At 41.1% G+C, this 19,314-nt stretch overlaps 1 protein-coding gene across 2 annotated transcripts in view; it reads left to right on the top strand.

Moving 5' to 3' along the window:
- Positions 1–19,314, top strand: part of BBOX1 (gamma-butyrobetaine hydroxylase 1) — a 569,466-nt gene that overhangs the window by 440,326 nt on the left and 109,826 nt on the right. For both annotated transcript variants that reach the window (XM_086959483.1, XM_086959484.1), the window contains exon 5: positions 7,114–7,219. In XM_086959483.1, coding sequence (XP_086815609.1) covers positions 7,114–7,219 — 106 coding nt within the window. The remainder of the gene's footprint in view (positions 1–7,113; positions 7,220–19,314) is intronic.

The raw sequence follows: 19,314 nt of genomic DNA, 5'->3' as shown, positions 1-19,314 counted from the left end.
ATGTTATTTTAAAAATGGGGTTAGGCATAACTCACGTAATTCCAAGTATTGTAATCACACAGAATTCTCTCTAAATTCTGTGAGACTCCACGGAATTATGTAAGAACAGAAATTCGGCATTTAACTCTATTTTCTTAGTGCACAAATGCCCACTCTCGTCCAAAATGGATGCGAGCATACATTTTTACTAAGAAATAGTGCTAAATGCAACAGAACATGAATAATGCACTCAAACATCTTTACCCTAAATGTGCGCTTGGGGTAGAGTTTTTCATTAATTTACTCCTGGCATTTAAGTGCTAGTTTCTTAGTAAACAATGCACCCAAATGCATTTTGCGCAATGAAAATAGCGCTAAATGCAATGGAACATAAGCAGCAGCACGAGCAACTGTTCCGTAAATGTGCTTTCTCTGTAGGATTGTTTCCCCCAAATTACGTCTGATTACACAAGTAGGCATAATCACATTATTATCAGAAATTCTACATTGAAGAGTAACATAGAATTGCCAGAATTACTCTGACGACCCCAGCGTTATTGAAATTCCACCCAGGGCTCATTGAAAACCTCTAATGATCTCTTGTTTATGTGTTTACTAGGGAGCAAGTACCCAGACCCTTAACATTCAGCAGGTCACAATTGCCCTCACTCTGTCCAAACTTAAAATAAACCTTTAAGTGCATAGTAGGACTCCCCAGAATCATAATTTCACAAGATCACCTCCTTATACACCGATTAATGTTCCACCAGTTGGGATGCCTTATTTATAGTGTTTCAAGCACTCCAGTGGCTGTACCCGTGTTACTTTGCCCATCCTCACCAATAGCCATTTATGTGTGGATGTCTTAGACTTAGGTTCTGTTTCACACAATTAAGGACAAAAGTATCCACCTGCATGAATATTGACTGCAGATATAAATTCTCAAGATAAGTAGAATTGAGTTACTAGTACTAAATCTACACCTACTGTAACACATTTTCATAGACAATATAGTAGATGAGGGGTTATGAATGCAAAATCTGTAGTTAATTATACATACTTGCAGCGACGGCTCGTGGAGGGAGTTACGGTGGGGCAGGAGGGTGGGGAGGGGGAGGGGCAGGGTGGAGGTTGCTAAAAACCGGCATATGGATAATTGCAGGTAAGTAAACAATTTAATTAATAAAACGAATTTCGTAGTGCGCCTTGCATCGCAAAATGCAATGCAGTGCGAGCTACGAAATTCGTTTTATTAATTAAATTGTTTACTTACCTGCAATTATCCATATGCCGGTTTTTAGCAACCTCCACCCTGCCCCTCCCCCTCCCCACCCTCCTGCCCCACCGTAACTCCCTCCACGAGCCGTCGCTGCATACTTGTGCTACAGCGGTGCACAATATTCTGCAATGAATATTCTTGTAGGATGATATTAAAACCTCATTATTGTGATAAGACATCCAGATGGACTGAAGAACGAGTGTTGGATGTCACTAAATGAAAAATCTGCAAGCAATCCTATTCTTTGAAGCCCATCAAATCAAAGTTTACAGACTAAGGGGCCTATTATGATGGCGATCCGCCCGCCATCTGTAACTGCTTTATCCCCCGCCATATTAGTATGGCAGGGGGTACCGCAGCAGAAGGAAAGACCGTCCGCCACTATTCCTCCGGCAGGCAATCGTTACGATTGCCTGTCGTGCCGATCTGTGGCATAATATGGTCATCCAAATTATAATGTGCAAATTTAAAGCCTTTCCAGGGAGGTGATGCCGCCATGGAAAGGCCGTTGGAAATTGCTTTGGGGGCCCGTTAAGGGCCCCCAGGGGCGTGGGGGGCTGCACTTGGGGGGTACTTATGGTACGCACCGCGCGTTGCCTGTCACATTGTGCATGGCAATGCAAACCATGCACTTTTAACCTTGCGGACGGAGCTGCACCCAGCTCATTCCTCCGCAATGTTAAAGGTCAGAATGTGCTCATCAGTGTAGCTGGCGCATCCTAATTGGCCTCGTGGGACCGCCGTACCTCTGGCGATTGCTCCCATTTTCTGTTACGGTTGGGGGCGGACAAAGTCCACCCGTCATCGTAATGGGGCGCTTAATATTCAGTTCAGTGGTACACACATAGGATAGGCCCTAAGATGCTCGCTCCAGAACAGATGAGAAGGCATAGTTGTAAATTAGTATATATAAAGAAGGTGAGGTCCATTTACTGTGTCCTCAGTGGTTCACTGACAGAATATCGACCACAAAAATATAGATGTAAAAAACATTGAGGTAAAAATATAATACATAAAAATGTCGACTCCTTATTCTTAAACAGGTAAGTGCAAAAATATTTAAAAAAATATATAGTTTACAATACTATGGTTGGATTAAATATCGAATTTAAAATATATATAATTAAAAGTATTAAAATAAACATAAATTAAATACTAATTTTAATTTATAAAACAAATATGAGGAAATGTATATTTGAACAAATACAGCAACAAAAGTCTTTAAAATATGAACAACCACACATATATATATAATTATGCATATATAAAAACAAAATATATGAACATATATTTTAATTAATAATATAATTTTAACACAAATATTTGTAAACATATTTAAATATAACAAAGCATAAAATATTAAAAAAGGGGATCAATGTAATTTAAAATAAAAATAAACAACACATTTTTTACAATGTAAATAGAAATAAGTTGCAAACAAAAAATATTGCAAACTATAATATTATTATTATTATAAATCAAACACATAATTTTATAAATTACACCATAAAATAAATTATTACAAATTAAAATATACAATTCCCACAACATTAAAAAGTGAAAATGTTTCTACTAAATTAATGTAAACATAATTACTCCCACCTAAAACAACACAATAGTAACAAAATATGTTTTGCCGTACAAAAATAGGATTTACTATTCTAACTACAATACATATGAAATTACATAAAATATAACATTAAAATATATTACAATTTACTATTCCCACTACCCTTAACACAACAACAACATTTAAAATTTAAAAAAAAGCAATTCCCTCTCGAGTCAGTGCAACAGTAGGGAAAGCGTTGGATTGTGGAGGGGTAAAATGTACTATTCCCACTCCAATCAGTACAACAGTAGGAAAAGTGTTGGATTGTGGAGGGGTAAAATGTACTATTCCCACTCCAATCAGTACAACAGTAAGGAAAGCATTGGATTGTGGATGGGTAAAATGTGCTATTCACCCTCCAGTCAGTACAACAGTAGAGAACGCAATGGATTGCAGAGGGGGGAAATTTACTATACCCACTCCAGTCAGTACAACAGTAGGGAAAGTGTTGGATTGCAAAGTGGCACAATTTACTATTCCCATTCCAGTCAGTACAACAGTAGGGAAAGTGTTGGATTGCAGCAGGGTAACATTTACTATTCCCACTTCAGTAAATGCAACTGTAGGTAAACTGTTGGATAGCAGAGGGGTAAAATGTACTTTTCCTACTCCAGTCAGTTCAACATTAAAAACAAACAAGATATCTTCAACAAAATACAAATATTTTAAAAACAAAGTAAATAAAATAATATATAAATATTTAAATATATATATATATATATATATATTTTTTTGTTTAAAAACATATTATAATGTTAAATACATATCAGAAATACCTACACATAAATAATATACAAAAATGTTGTGATACAAATAAATATTTGTATTTAGAAATTATTTATTAACAAAAACATTAATTACTACATACATTTTGTTTAGTTGCTTCTCACCGTATAACACAACGAAAGTCATAACCTGCACCTACAAAAAGATTTACACTATTAATATAAATATTTAATTAGTTTTCAATAATTACATATTCATTATTAATTAATTATAATTAATGTACTCCCCAAGATATACCCCCAAAAAACATACAACACAATTAATTATTACATAAATAATATTAATTTAAAAACAAATATTAATTGCTTGATTTACTTACCATTCCTTACCCCTACAAAACCCAGAATCCACATCTAAAATGTAAAAAAAAAAATAGTTGCACAATTAACATGATTAATTATCAAGTAAACAAATAATATTCCTTAAAAACCAAATAAGAATTCATTAAAATGTATTAATTTCCCACCCTTATTCCCTATAATCCCCACAACCCGCACCTAAGATTGAACTTTAAAAACATTAATTACACAATTAAAATACATTTTATTATTGACTAATTATAAATTCAGTAAAATGTATTTACTCGCCTTCCTTTACCCCTATAAACTCAAAACCCACACCCCAAAAAATTGTATTCAACAATTAACATAATTAATTATCAATTAAATAAGAATACTTATCAACTAATTATGAAATAATTAAAAATAAAATACCTCCCACCCTTTGTCCCTATTAACCCCACAACTCGCAACTAAAAAAATACACAATTACCATAATTAATTATCAATTAATTAATTATAATTAATTATCAACTGATTAATAATGAATCAAAAATAACTTACTTCCCACTCTGTACTCGACTAGCCCTACAACCCACACCTATTAAGGTACACAATCACCATAATTAATTATCAATTAATTAATAATAATTAGCAACTAATCATTAATTAATTAAAAATAAATTACTTCCCACCTTTTTCCCTATAAACCCCACATCCAGCACATAAAATGTACCCCAAAAAAATTAAAAGCACAATTGACACTATTAAATATCAATTAAATAAATATGATTAAATAAAAAATAATCATTAAAATAGTGTAATTAAATTACTTCCTACTCTATTCCCCAATAAACAGACATCCCCTTAGGGAATTAAAAGACGCAAAATGTAATTATATTAAATGTAATAAACTACTAGAAATTTAACTCATATGTTAAAAAACATAAACAATACTTATACAAAAAAATTGCATGACATACATTTAAAATATATACTAAAATACATAACACTGATTAAAAAATCTATATTTTAAACAACTATATTTTTGCAAACAATCTTAATTACCTATATTTTTTAAATCGATATTACTTACCTTCACATCAATATTCTTGACAACAATATTCTTGCACTCAATATTTCCATTCCACAATATTTACAACTCAATATTAATGTAGTTCGAATTTTTTGCCTCAAAATTCTTTCTCATTACCGTCTTCAATATTGCAAGTGTCAAGGAGCTAGTGGGTGGTTAAACTGTACCTGGAGTAGCAGAGACATTCCTCTAACCCCTACCACTTTCACTACCAGCACTGCATCCTACATGTGCATCTAGTTTGGTCCACTTCATGATCAGTCCTTTATTGGGACTGTCTTTATCCCACTTGAAGTTGAGACCCAAATCATTATTTTGAGATCTAGCTACATATACCTGTGAAGTAACTGTCCTTGAATAATCACCAGTGCCTTCAACCACTGTACAATGAACAACAGTATTCCCTCAGCTGAGAAAAGTGTAATGTTAACCCAGTGATATCAACAATAACTGCTAGAAAACTAAAGGCACCATGCACAGGGCCTTCACACCATCACCTCAACCTGTTGTAGCACTGAGTGGGTAACCGTGAGTCACCTCCACTGTTTAATGAGTGATTGCCAATTGTGAATGAAGGGTAGTTTTGGTATGGAAATTCTTAAGTAGCAGAAGTGAATGAAGAATATTAGGTGCTTCACTGACTTTACCCCTAATATTAGACTTTGCAATGATTCCACTACAGCCGATGCTGGAGAGGCTAATATGAGAGGATCGAACTCTTGGACTTGCCTATGGAGTGACTTTCTTCCCAGATGAAGGAGAGGAGTGAACACTTGCTGCTCATGTCATTTATTCACACCAGCTCTTGACCATATTTTGGTCTTCAGTCACCATCACTCCCCATGTATGAATTGCAACTTCTTTCCTAGATTTCGCTTGTTTTAATAATTCCCCATGACTCACCCATGAATGCACTGCTTTATTATACAATTAGTTTTGATTATAGTCCATATCCTTCCCCTGTGTGCCGTGGATTGTTTTATTTGTACATTGGCCATATTCCTTTCCTACATTCCACATAGTTGCAATTTATATCACATATTCATGGCAACGTATCTTCCATCACAGTAAGCACCATGAGCATTAGAGTTGTCATCATCAGTATCATGTAGGGCTGAGATTCCGCGGCATACCAATAAACGCACGGCCTAACATTGGTAACTGATGTTTGGTCGGTTATCACTTTGGCACCACCCTTGTTTCCTTGCCCTTGCACTTCTTCTCACTTTGTTACTTTGAAGTGTAAGGGATTCAAGAATTCTGGGATGACAAATGCACAAATACCTGAATTATGCCTGGCCTTGTCATGGCATTTTACTAGCTCTGTTGACAGCATCATTACAGCATTATAAGGGAGGAGTCCGGTTGCAGAGGTGCTCATCTGGTAACTAGTTGGAAAGGTTTTGGGGCAGGTGTGTGTCTTTTTGCAGTTTATCACAAACTTCCCAGAAATATCCCCCTGGATCATCAACATATGTCTGCTGGCGGATATCAGGATACCGACAGACCAGCAGCAAAGAAAGCACAGACATTAGGCAGGCACACACAGAGTAGAACATGACCCAATAGAGCATGTAGATATTGATGTAGCCTGCACTTGTGTGAGCCTTTCCATGAAATCATACGTTGAGTAATTATAGTTTTCAGTTTTAAAATGTTGTTTGCTAAGACTGTTCTTATTCCCATAATAGTTTATAATGTCATTTATTTCACCTATATTCATGGTTGCTGGTTTAAACTTCAGTCACTCAGTGTTGGTGATCAATGCAAATTGAGGTCTGTGCACATACGTGGACTTCTTTATTTTCCTTTAGAGGCCTTTTTCTGGTGTGCATTCACAACATCTAGATGTTTCTCAGGACGTTGGTACAGAAATAAGCTACTCAACTTTTACTTTAAAACATACTTAAAAGTATGGAACTTGTTACACCTTTCCACCTGTAATCCATTTTGTGTTTCTGCTGTATGTACCTAGGTTCCCCAGTAGAAATAGGGTCATCCTTTTTGTGAATACAAAGCAATGCATTTAACTCATCGCAATTAGCACTAAACACTTTTCATTTTTCAACTCTTTTCATTAAAGGTACACATGGCAAGTGCAAGATAAAGTCGATGCTAATAATGTAGCTTATACATCGGGGAAATTAAGCCTTCACACTGACTATCCAGCTCTCCAATATCCGCCTGGGGTAAGTACAAGGCAGTGGGCAAATTGTTATATGCGCGGCTCCAGGTAGAGGGGTGTGCATGGTTATGCAAAGATTTAAGCCAGGTTGTATGCCATATTTAAAGTCAACAGTATTATTAGCTGTCTACTGTACATTGATGTTGGTTTGTAATCTGAGAACTGAACAAATCTTTATTTCTACAGTCTCTAGGCATATAAAGTTACTGGTTCTTCATTGAAGGCTTTGGTCAATACAATCTATATATTTCAGTAGTTCTAAATGCCATTAGGGATTGTTTTTTTCTATCAAGGGAGGCTATTTTATTTTCATTGACATTGTGTCACTTAGAAAGATTACAACTGCTATTTTGGTTCTTCTTCTGCATTGCTGGTTGCATGCACTACTCTAATCTGTAGGAGCCGGGATACATATATGGGTGCGGACTACCCATGATTATAATGCACCCCTACAAATAATAGAGCATAACTTGTGCTCTAACAAGACCTTCTTTGATGTTTTTGGTTGTATCTGTCATGGTGATCTTCAGTCTATCTCTCTTATTTTTTTCTCTGTTATTCTTTATGCATCTGTGAGCAGCCATAAAAGCGCATAAACAGCAAAATCGATCAGAACAGTACAATAAGATACATTAATCTGTCAGATTTTAAATTCTTGGGCAAAACAAGCAGTGGACTTGATAAACTCATATACAACATGATAAAATCTCCAATTTAAAGCCTAAACTTGAATAAGACAATCACTTAAAAAAAAAACAACATTGATTCCCGTGAGCGGATGGCTGCAGAAAGGAAGAGTCCCAAGCACATTTTGAACTCTTCATCCTCAAGTTGTGTAAGAAAATTATAAGCTCGCTACAACGTCTAAAATGTATTGCCTTACTTTACCTTTGGGCAAACAGCTGATAAAAGTTACAGAAAACAAAAAATGCTTAATTGTTTCTTTTGAGGTACCCATACACGGTCACGTCCTTAGATCGAGGTTGTGTTGAAAACCAGCTGGGAAGGATAACAAGTATTTAAGAGGGTGAGCCTTAAAGCAACATAATAAAGAGTGCTCCCAGTTACTCATGGGCTCCCTTATATAATGTGTCATTGTCCTGGATTCAGCACTTAACCTCATGTAGGTTGCAACCATTGGTTTTAAAGATTCAGCCTTCATAGTGGCCTCCTCTAGCTTTGGCAACAGTAAACAGCTCACCCATTTCTTATCCAGATCTAAACATGAGGTGAGATCTGAAAAGGCATGACCAGTACCAATTCCCCCGTGCTTTTTTAACATTAGCTAACCAGGGTATTATTAATCCTTTATCACATGCCAAGGAATTGATGATTATATCTTTTGTGAACCACTATGCCTTCGACTGCCAAACAAATAATCGCAAAATTACAGGCCTTGTGCAAATAAGATCGCTCAGATAATCAGTTCTAGCTCTTGAAGTGAAATATAATAGGGGTTGAAATAGGAACTGCCCAACTTTTCCTGCAAAATCAGTTTTCGTCACTTTGCAATACAGAGCAGTTTGAGATATAATTTAAAATAATTTTCAATTTAGCTTTCAAAATCTATTTTAATGTTGGAATCAGATTTTTGATAACTTTAATAGAGAAGTAGCTTTACAACGTACTTTGTGCTGCCTGAACCATACCTGGCTTAAAACAGTTTTATCATACTTCCAAAAGCCGAGACGCCTAAGGGTAATTGTACGCGCTCTACAAATAGCATTAATAAATAAATAAATAAAATAATGCACACTCTTTGACTAGGATTTATGGCTCTTTTGTCAGAGAAAAATAGCCTCTGGCCCAAGAATGCAGGTGAGCTGGCAATAACTGATCACATACCATGGCTAAGACACCAGGGAGGCAGTAACAGGTGGTGGAACAAAATACATCCTTGGCCCTACTTGACTTGGAGATGCCAGCTGGGACTGCGTCTTATATTTTCTAGAGTCCTCCTAGACCACTTGGCAAAACTCCAGCAAGAGAGAAAAAGAGGAGAGAGAAGCAGTTTGGATAGTCCCAGAGCAGAGAAGACCTAATAACAATATGGGAGTTGGTTGCAGAGAATCAGACTCTCCTTGCGGATGATGGGTTATTCCATCTTACACTAAAGACTTTTGTGATATTTTTGTGTGTAAGGCAAAGAGAAAGTCCTGCAAAAGGAGATGGTTATAAGGAGGGAAGGTAGACTAGCTTTGGTAGGGAAAAATCTCCAATCACTAGTTAGTGCATGGCTTAGTACTGGTGACTTTCCACCCCCTCCTCAGAACATCCCTGGGCATGGAAGGACTACATTTGAAGAAGGCGACCTTGCAGGAAGGCCGTGCAGGAAGAAAGAAATCTCCTGAGGTCAACCTGGCACCCAGTGGAATCACTCTACAAGCATCAGTTTGCTGACCTCCTGCTTTCTCCCTCCAAGGACACAAAAAGTAGCGTGACCTTTGACACCAATAAGGCGAAGTGGAATCATAGCCTGCTCTGAGTGACCAGAGGGATCTTTCCCAGCAGTTGGAGAAAAGTGGGGCTAACAAATTTCCCGATCTCCAGGTTACAAGGTCAAGGTGCTGAGTTGTGCCTAGAGAGGTTACACCTTAAGCGAGAAATACACTAGGTTTGTCAAGCTCAGAGCTTTTTGCCATGCTGAAATCATGCTCTAAGCTTTTTGCTGCACTAAAATGGGATTCAGTAGGAACTTGGAGTGAATGTTTCCACACTAGTACACTCCTGCGTGGCTACAGCTTTCAGGACTGCTCAGCTGGATGATCGTCCATCCAGGATGGATGCACACTGTGTCGCACTACTCCCTCATCCACGGCCTCCACCAGAAGGGAATTCAAAGAAATGCCCTCAAATGGATCACCTCCTTTCTCACAGGCAGAACACAAAGCATCCACCTTCAACTCCACTCCTCAGCTCCAAATACATCATCTGCAGAGTCCCACAAGGCTCCTCTCCTAGCCCCACCCTCTTTAAATCCTACATGGCCTCCCAAGCCACCCTGGTTAAATCTCATAACATGGGCGTCATATCGGACACGGATGACACCTAACTCACCCTGTCCCTTTCTTCCGACCCTACCAACACAATAGCACTTTACATTGGCTTACCTGGTTACCAGCTGAAAAAACTCCAGTCTATTCAGAATGCCGCAGCTAGGGCTTTACTGAATAGCTCTCACAGATCAAGCATAAAACAACATTTGCATGATCTCCATTGGTTGCCTGTGGCTGAAAGGGTGAGATTTAAAGCCCTTACCATGGCTCATGCAGCTTTGTACCATTCTTCTGGTCCTGGTTATCTTAGGAAACTAGTAGAGTTTGATGTGCCCGCAAGACACCTGTGTTCTATAGCACAGTCCCTGGCAGTGATTCCACGCTTCTGCGGCGTGAGAATGGGCAGCAGTTCTTTGGCCTATAAGGCTGCTGTGGCCTGGAATGCACTTCCTCTTGAACTCCGCTGTATTCAAGATGCTAAGCTGTTCAGGAAACTGCTGAAAACACTGCTTTTTGTATAATCTCTTCAGTCAGAGCCACAACTCACTAGTAAGGTAGTGCGCCATAACACTCCTGAGTATCCGTGCGCGATATAAATGTTTATAACATAACATAGCCAACTTCCACAAGAACCTGACCAGCATCCCCAGTTACAAATGCCACAAACTTAACACCGATAAAACCCTGGTACTCATATTTGGGAGCACTGCCTCCCCCTGGGAATACGTCTGGTGGCACACCCAACTAGGCCACCCTCCTGAGCCCACAGAACATGCAAAAAATCAAGGCGTTATTCTTGACAGCAATCTATCCATGAAAAAACAGATGAATGCCATCTCCTCAGCATGCTTCCATATCCTCCACATGCTGAAGAAAATTTTCAAATGGCTACCCACACACACCAGAAGCACCATCACCAAGGCACTCATCACAAGCTGCAAGGACTACGTGATCACCCTCCATTTAGGAGTCAACATCCAACTCTAAAACAGTCTCCTTGGCAATATAGAATGTGCCCACCAGGCTCGTCCTCGACTTCCCGAGATGGACCCACATGACCCCTCACCGCACTGGCTCACTGTCAGCAAATGCTGCCATTTAAAACTCCTCACCCTCACTTACAAAGCCCTCTACAACAAGGGCCCAGTCTACCTCAACTAGAAATGGTGGCAAATCCTTCTCCCACCTTGCCCCCAACCTCTGGAACAACCTCCTCCTACCTTTTCAATCAGCACCAACACTACTGGTGTTCAGAAAGAGATTGAAAACCTGGCTCCTCAAAACTGCAACAGAATGCCACCTTCCCTCCAGTGCCTGGAGATTCTCACAGGTGATAAGTAGAGCTCTATAAATCCCATTTGATTGATTGATGGATATGAGAACTAAAATGGGACTAAGTCCTTACGATGGCCTCCAATTGTAGTTATTTGCAACATTTGCAACCTATCTTAGTAATATTCATGAGGTAGGTTGAATTTGACACACTACTATTCAGATTTTTAAGAACCTGAATAACTTGTTTCTTAAAAATATTTACTGGGCACCAGTATTTTTCAGCCACTTTCATTATGGAACCGAAAGAAATAGTTTCAAGAATAATCATGTCCTGGGTTTGGTCTCCACAATAGGGAGCAAGGCATCTCTCTTCTGTAGTGACAGAAGCATGAATATACCCTACACTGTTGTGACATAATGCCCAGATAGCAAATAATTATCAGTTAAAGTCATAGCTGTCTGCTTTTAACAGTCAAAGAGTGCAAGGTAAGGTAATTTGTGCAGGTGCTGTGTATCTCACAAAATAACCCATGTTCACTGATTTCCTCTGCAAGAAGTCTAGAGTGATAAAGCATCAATGCCAGACATGTAGAATAGTTTTGCAGTACCCCTCTTCAAAACTCACCCACCGGTGTGTTTTACAACAGAGGGACAATGGTACAGATTTTACACTTTTCATAGGACCGCCACATAGAACATTTCTTCATGGTCTTCTAGATTGTGTAAAAATGGCTGCTAAATGGAAAATGCTGATACCAGATGCCTGCACACTTTTACGCCTCTCAGCGATACAAAATCACAGTGGTATGTGTACACAAATCTGTATGTGGTGCTCCGACCAGTTAACCACTATATGCCCCTAGAAAAGTGCAATCTAATAGGACTTCAAATAAAAACTAATCAACAAGTTAGGCTCCCCAAGTGTATATCTAAAGTGTCAGCAGAGGAAAGGAGTAGCTATGATATCTCATGTCTGATGGTAGTAGTTCATATTGTCAGCAGTGTCAGGTGAGCAAGTACTGCACTAAAGCAGAGTGACCGAGAGCAGTGCCTAGTTTGTACAGGTTGTTACAGAGGAGAGAAAAAGGCAGAAGAAAGAGAAACCTTGTATCCCATTGTTTATTTTTTATTTTTATGTATTTATGTTTTTCCAGATGACAAATTAGGTACGTTGGGATACAGCCTGGCTAGACTCTTTGTCAACTGAAGGTGATACCCAAGGTTGTCAGAAGAGGGAATTAGCCAGGACTGTTTGCCCTCAGGCTATACTTTTTTGCACGTACCCACACTTCTCCCTGTCTAGTGATAGTTACATCAGAGTTTCCTTAGGAAGAGCGATTTGGGTTTTCTAATAACTTTGTGGCTATTAGAAGAATGAAGCAAACAGAAGGAGATGATGGACGTAGCTCTGAAATGTTTCAGACACTCACCCCCAGTCACTGATCTGGGTTGAATCTATCTTCATTCTTAATCTCACTTCGCCCCCTCAGTTCAGACCAATCCATATGCAAATCAGACTTGACCCTGTGCCTCATGGGAACAGTCCAGCCCAAACTGCCAAGCCAGGTCTTCCCTGAACCACAACAAGCATCCTGGGACCGGTTTCTGGGTAACACCCTTCATCAGCCAGGCTAGCTTGAATCCAGTGGCAAAGTGAGCAAGAGACCCACGTCTGTGCATACCCTGCAAACATAGGGTGACAAAAGCACACAGAACGAGATGATGGACGGATCGCTGAAACTTTTAAGACACTCACTCCCAGTCACACCCCAGTCACAGATCTGGGTTGATTCCATAGTCATTCTTTAGCTCCCTTGGCCACCTCAGTTCAAACCCAGTCATATGCAAATCAGTCTTGACCCTGTGCCTCATGGGAACAGTCCAGCCCACACTGCCTAGCCAGGTCTTCCCTGAACCGGAAACAAGCATCCTGGGACTGGTTTCTGGGTAAAACCCTTCATCAGCCAGGCTAGCTTGAATCCAGTGTCCAAGTGAGCAAGGGACCCACGTCTGGGCATACCCTGCCAACTTTGGATGGAGAGACCAAACAGAAGGAGATGATGGACGGAGTGCTGAAACTTTTCAGACACTCACCCCCAGTCACAGATCTGGGTTGAATTTATCATCATTCTTTAGCTCACTTTGCCACCTCAGTTCAGACCCAGCTACATGCAAATCTGTCTTGACCCTGTGCCTCATGGGAACAGTCCAGCCCGAACTGCCACGCCAGGACTGTTCCCATTGGGCGCAGGGTCAAGACTGATTTGCATATGGCTGGGTCCAAACTGGAATGGCATGATAAGCAGCAAAAAAATGGATTTAGGCTGGGATCACTGTACTGGGGTGAATGTATGACATGGTTCTGAATTCTGTCCATCAAATGTTGTTTTTGCATTTGTCACCACGAGTGGGCCGGGTCGGCCCAGACGTGGGTCCCGTGCTCTCCATGCCACTGGAGTCAAGCTATCCTGGCTCATAAGGGCTGAAACCCCAAAACCGGTCCTAGGATGCTTGTTTCCAGTCCAGGGAGGACCTGGCCTGTCAGTTCGGGCTGGACTGTTCCCATTGGTCACAGGGTCAATACTGATTTGCATTTGGCGGGGTCCAAACTGGAATGGCAGGGTGAGCAAAAAAACGATGGATGTAGGCCTAGATCTCTGCACTGGGGTGAATGCATGACATTGTTTAGCATTCAGTCCATCGATTGTTTTTTCATTTATCACCCCGAGTGGGACGGGTATGCCCAGACGTGGGTCCTGTGCTCCCCATGCCATGGGAGTCAATCTATCCTGGCTGACGAGGGCTGAAAGCCAGAAACCGGTCCTAGGATGCTTGTTTCCAGTCCAGGGAGGACCTGGCCTGGCAGTTCGGGCTCGACTGTTCCCATTGGGCGCAGGGTATCAAGACTGATTTGCATATGGCTGGGTACAAACTGGAATGGCATGGTGAGCAAAATAACAATGGATTTAGACCCAGATCTCTGTACTGGGGTGAATGTATAACATTGTTATGCATTCTGTCCATCAATTGTTGTTTTTGTATTTGAATAATCTTCATGATACTTTCCAAGAAAAGAGTCCATCCACCTCAGCTACTTTCTGGAAATTTGAGGGCTATCCGTCAACGGGGCGCTGAGACAAAAGGGTCTCCAAAAATACTTTTACCTTATGGGAAGTAAGATATTATTGTACACAGAAAGGGTATGCAGTTCCTAAGGGCGTGGAGATATATAGAGTCAGAAGTATACTAGGTTCTATGTGCAGGGTCACAATGTGTAACCTGCAAGAGGGGAAAGTCCCTCTTCGGAAGTAGAGCCATCACACACCAAATAAGCTAGGTGTCATGCTTCATCATATGGGCCTGCTCCTCGTCGGGCAGGCGCTGCAATGCCCGACAGGCACCCAATATGGGTCTCTTTATTGGAGATCTTTTGTTCCTGCCGTTTGGTGCAGTGAGGGGGAGGGTCCTTGTAGTGTAGATATCGTGCAAGTGAGTTAAAACAGGTCAATTAGTCCTTGAACTGACTTTATTCTGGAAGGTAAACTGCCTGATTAAAAATATATGGAGCCGTGCCAATCTAGGAGCTATGTGTCTAGAAGTCCAAAATAATCTATTGAAGTTTAATGACACTTCCAAGAATACAGAATCTAATTGCACAGAGAGCTGGTCATAAATGTCCGAACAGAAGTCCTTAGGTCAACAGTAATTCTTCCTTCCTAGTAGTCTATAGCTCCACTCTGTCAATAGCTGCAGTTAGTGCCAGCCACCTCCCTGCACTAGCATTGGCCAAAAAGGCTGAGGTTGGTAAAGCATTAAAATTTAATCAAAAAGAGGCTAGCTGAGGTGGGGGGGAAGGGGGTTGTTTAAACAATATTCTAGTTTAAAGGTATTCGTGACTCGGTTTTGTTTTGTCAGACGGTTGTGGCACCTGGTAGGTGTGCTCATGAAGCCCTCACCCACCAACCTAGTTGGTGGCATGCTTCATCATCGGGCCCACCCAGTGACACCTAACGTGTCCCGGGTGTGCTACGACGCCTGGTGACAGCGGAGCAGGTATATCACTGTGTGTGTGGTGAAGAATGTTTTGAATGTGAGTTTAAAACGGCTTGGCGGGGGTCCCAGTACCCGAAGGGAGGACAGACTTTAATACCTGGGTCTCCGTCAGCGGTTAAAAATAAGGCAGGTGGACGTTAGAGGCGGGTTACGACCTCCCACGTCCTTGGTACGTCAACATGTTTCAGCCAGTGCCTTATGGATATGCTGGCTTTCTTCAGGACTAAAACTAGTGGACGTGTGATACAGACTATGTGTCTACACGCCCTAAAGTGTATCTATGTGTGAGAGGGGGGGATTCCCTTCTCAAGACCACGCTAGTTTAAAGGATTAATTATTCAAGGTTATTGAAGAGGCAAAGTAGTCGATCAGGATTACTGACCAGAGCTTGCTGTGGACCTGTAGTGCCTTCTTCGCAGAACTGGTTCACATTCAAAACATTCTTCACCGCACACACAGTGATATACCTGCTCCGCTGTCACCAGGCGTCGTAGCACACCCGGGACACGTTAGGTGTCACTGGGTGGGCCCGATGATGAAGCATGCCACCAACTAGGTTGGTGGGTGAGGGCTTCATGAGCACACCTACCAGGTGCCACAACCGTCTGACAAAACAAAACCAAGTCACGAATACCTCTAAACTAGAATATTGTTTAAACAACCCCCTTCCCCCCCACCTCAGCTAGCCTCTTTTTGATTAAATTATATATAATACGGGGACACGGGCTAGCTATCTGGTCCTCTCTCTCCCTCTTGATACACGACTGTTGGTAAAGCATTACCATCTGGTCACCACTCAGCGCCCTCACTACCTCAGCCATCATGTCTTCCATCCACTCCGGGATGTCCACCGACTCCTCCTCTCACAACCTTTACAACCTTGCAACAAACCCAATCAGCACGCAACTCACCAGCATCCTCAACACCTCCACCTCTCCACCGCAACCTTCCCTGACAGATGAAAACACCCAGACGTCTGACCCCCCCTAAAAAAAAACTCCAACAACCCCAGCGTTCTTGACAATTATCGTGCGATCTCCCTGCTCCCCTGCTCAGCAAAAGTACTCAAGAAAGCCATCAACTTGCAGCTCACCAAATTCCTGGAGCAAAACCACCTACGTAATGCCTCACAATCAGGATTCCATGTCAACGACAGCACTGAGTCCCCGCTGATCGCCGCTACAGATGACATCAGAACACTCCTCCACTGTGGAGAAACTGAGGCCCTGATCCTTCTCAACCTTTCTACGACATTTAACACCGTCTCCATAACACCCTCCTCAACAGACCCTACACCATAGGCAATCAGCAAGATGTCTTCAAGTAGATCCCCTCCCATCTTGCAGGATGCACACAGAGCATCCGACTGCCTCCTTTAACCTCCGCACCCAAAGACATCATATGCGGTGTACCACAAGGATCATCCCTTAACCCCCACCCTCTTCAACTACTATATGACCCCCCTCGCAGATGTCGTCAGATCCCACAGACTCAACATAGTCTCCTATGGAAATGACACTCAACTGATCCTGTCACTCACCGAGGACTCCTCAAATGCCAAAACCAGCGACAGCGACACCAACGTAGTGGGAAACAACTGCCTCCAACTCAAACCCCAATAGAACTTGAACCTACACCCACACTGACTGACCATGCAAGCAACCTCAGCATCATCCTCAACAGCAAACTGACCATGAAATGACAAGTCTACGCAGTTGCCTCTTCATGCTTCCACACACTCTGCATGCTCCACAGAATTTTCAGGTGGATCTCAACCAACACCAAAAAGACTTTCCTAGTCTGGCCCAGGTCACTAGCCGCCTCAACTGATGGCAACACCCTCTATGCTGTCATCTCCACCCAGCTCCTCAGAAGACTCAAGACCATACAGAACATTGCAGCCAGACTCATCCTGGACCTCCCCAAATGCACCCACATCGCCTCCCAACTGAGAGATCACCACTGGCTCACCATCCAGAAAAGATGTCAGTTTAAGATCCTCATGAATGCCTACAATGCCCTTTACGATCTGCCTAGATCAAACATCAAATGAACTTCCACCAACCCTCTAGACATCTGCGCTCCTCTTCAATCTTCCTCACACATACTCCTGCATCTGTCGCAGCAGCGTCCGTGGTCGCTCCTTCTCTTACATTATGTGTGATTGATTTATTGATACATATCTTCACTCTTCTGAGGGAACACTGCTTTAGCATCACCACCTTAGGCAAACCCGCACTGCCCTAGCTGAGACTATACAGCAGCAAAAAAAGGGGAAAAATGAATAAATAGTAAAATGTTTCCAAAAAGGCATGGGAAATAGAAATACAGCAAGACTTGCGTATACTGAGGCATAACCACTAAGGACGTAAATACTGTGCCAACAAGTAAAAATAATTCGACCTAACAATAGAACATCATAACAACAGTTTCAAAACAGGTCCTGGGCTGAGATGTGGGGAACCTCCTCAGTTATTTATTTTCTGTTGCATTTATTTGAAATTTCTTCCATATACCCACGAATATTTTTTTTACATCTTGGCATATTTTTGCTCAGAGAGTTTTCTTTTCAGACTTCACAAGCAATTATGTCGGCGTTAGCATAATGCCCCTGTTTGGATGTTGTTCTGCGGTACCGCCAGAGAGACAGGCTGTACATTCATTTCCCAGTTCTGAGGCCAACTTTTTTGTGTTTGAATGGTCTGCTCTGGTTAGGGTTTATGTGGAAAATCCATTCTTGTTAGACCACCAAGTCCTGCTTTTCCAAAAACACATCTACTTCAAGCCACAAGTGAAACATTTTCCACGAGAATTCCTTTTTGGGATATGTAAAGACTGTGCATGTCATTAGTGAGGAGGTTAACTTTGATACTGAAGGAAGCAGTTCCCATTGAGCTGTATTCCCCTGGTGCTGGATTGATAGTCAGTTTTGAAACCCGAGTTCTTTTCTGCAAAACTGAACACTCGACCACACTTGGCCTACTTGCATTCGACCGGATAAGGAGAACGCAGCAAAAATGCTTCACTGTTTGTCACATATTACTATTACTTGATGAAAGCCTCATGGTAAGGAAAATACGAGAATACATGTGGCTAAGGAGAAACATGAAAGTCATTTCTAGAGTGGATTTTCTTCTTTATTCCATAAAAGGGAACGGTGAGATGTGAGATGTTATCGGCGCGTTCTTGTAATGCTGGAATCGTGATGGTTTTACAGAAGTATATTTGGATTATTTTAAAGAGTTTCGTCTCCCTTTTTAAAACAATTTCTAGATTCATTTACTGACAGTTTCGAGAAAAGACTCATAAAGCAAAAACACATACCATTATGCTTGTAGTGATACATTATTATTTATGTGCAGCACCAAACGCCATTCTAGCATTAAGGAAATTGAAAGCTGCGTTTCCAGTGGTGCCCCAAATTTAAAAAAAATTTTTTTAGAGTGTTTATATAGTGCGAACTCGACCTGAAGATATCAGGTATCAGAGCGCTTTACATGAGCACAAGTTTTGTTACAGATCGACTCATTCATCTTTGTTAGGCACGGGGAGGGGGATTAAGTGATTTGCGCAGAATCACAGGATGTTGAGCGTCCCTGCCAAGACTCGAACCCGGTTCCTTAGCTACAAGGGCGATCCCTCTAGCCGTAAGGTTACATCCTCTCCTCAAAATGGAGTTGGTTCTTGTTAAAAAGGACTCCATTCATATTTGTATTTCCCCCCATTTTTTCCTGTCCTCTATGGTTTTGCAGAATATAGAATGCTATGTGCCATA

The sequence above is a fragment of the Lissotriton vulgaris genome, chromosome 2_2 (assembly GCF_964263255.1).
Source record: "Lissotriton vulgaris chromosome 2_2, aLisVul1.2, whole genome shotgun sequence".
Classification (NCBI taxonomy): Eukaryota; Metazoa; Chordata; class Amphibia; order Caudata; family Salamandridae; genus Lissotriton; species Lissotriton vulgaris.
This window is presented reverse-complemented; position numbering and strand designations above follow the sequence as displayed.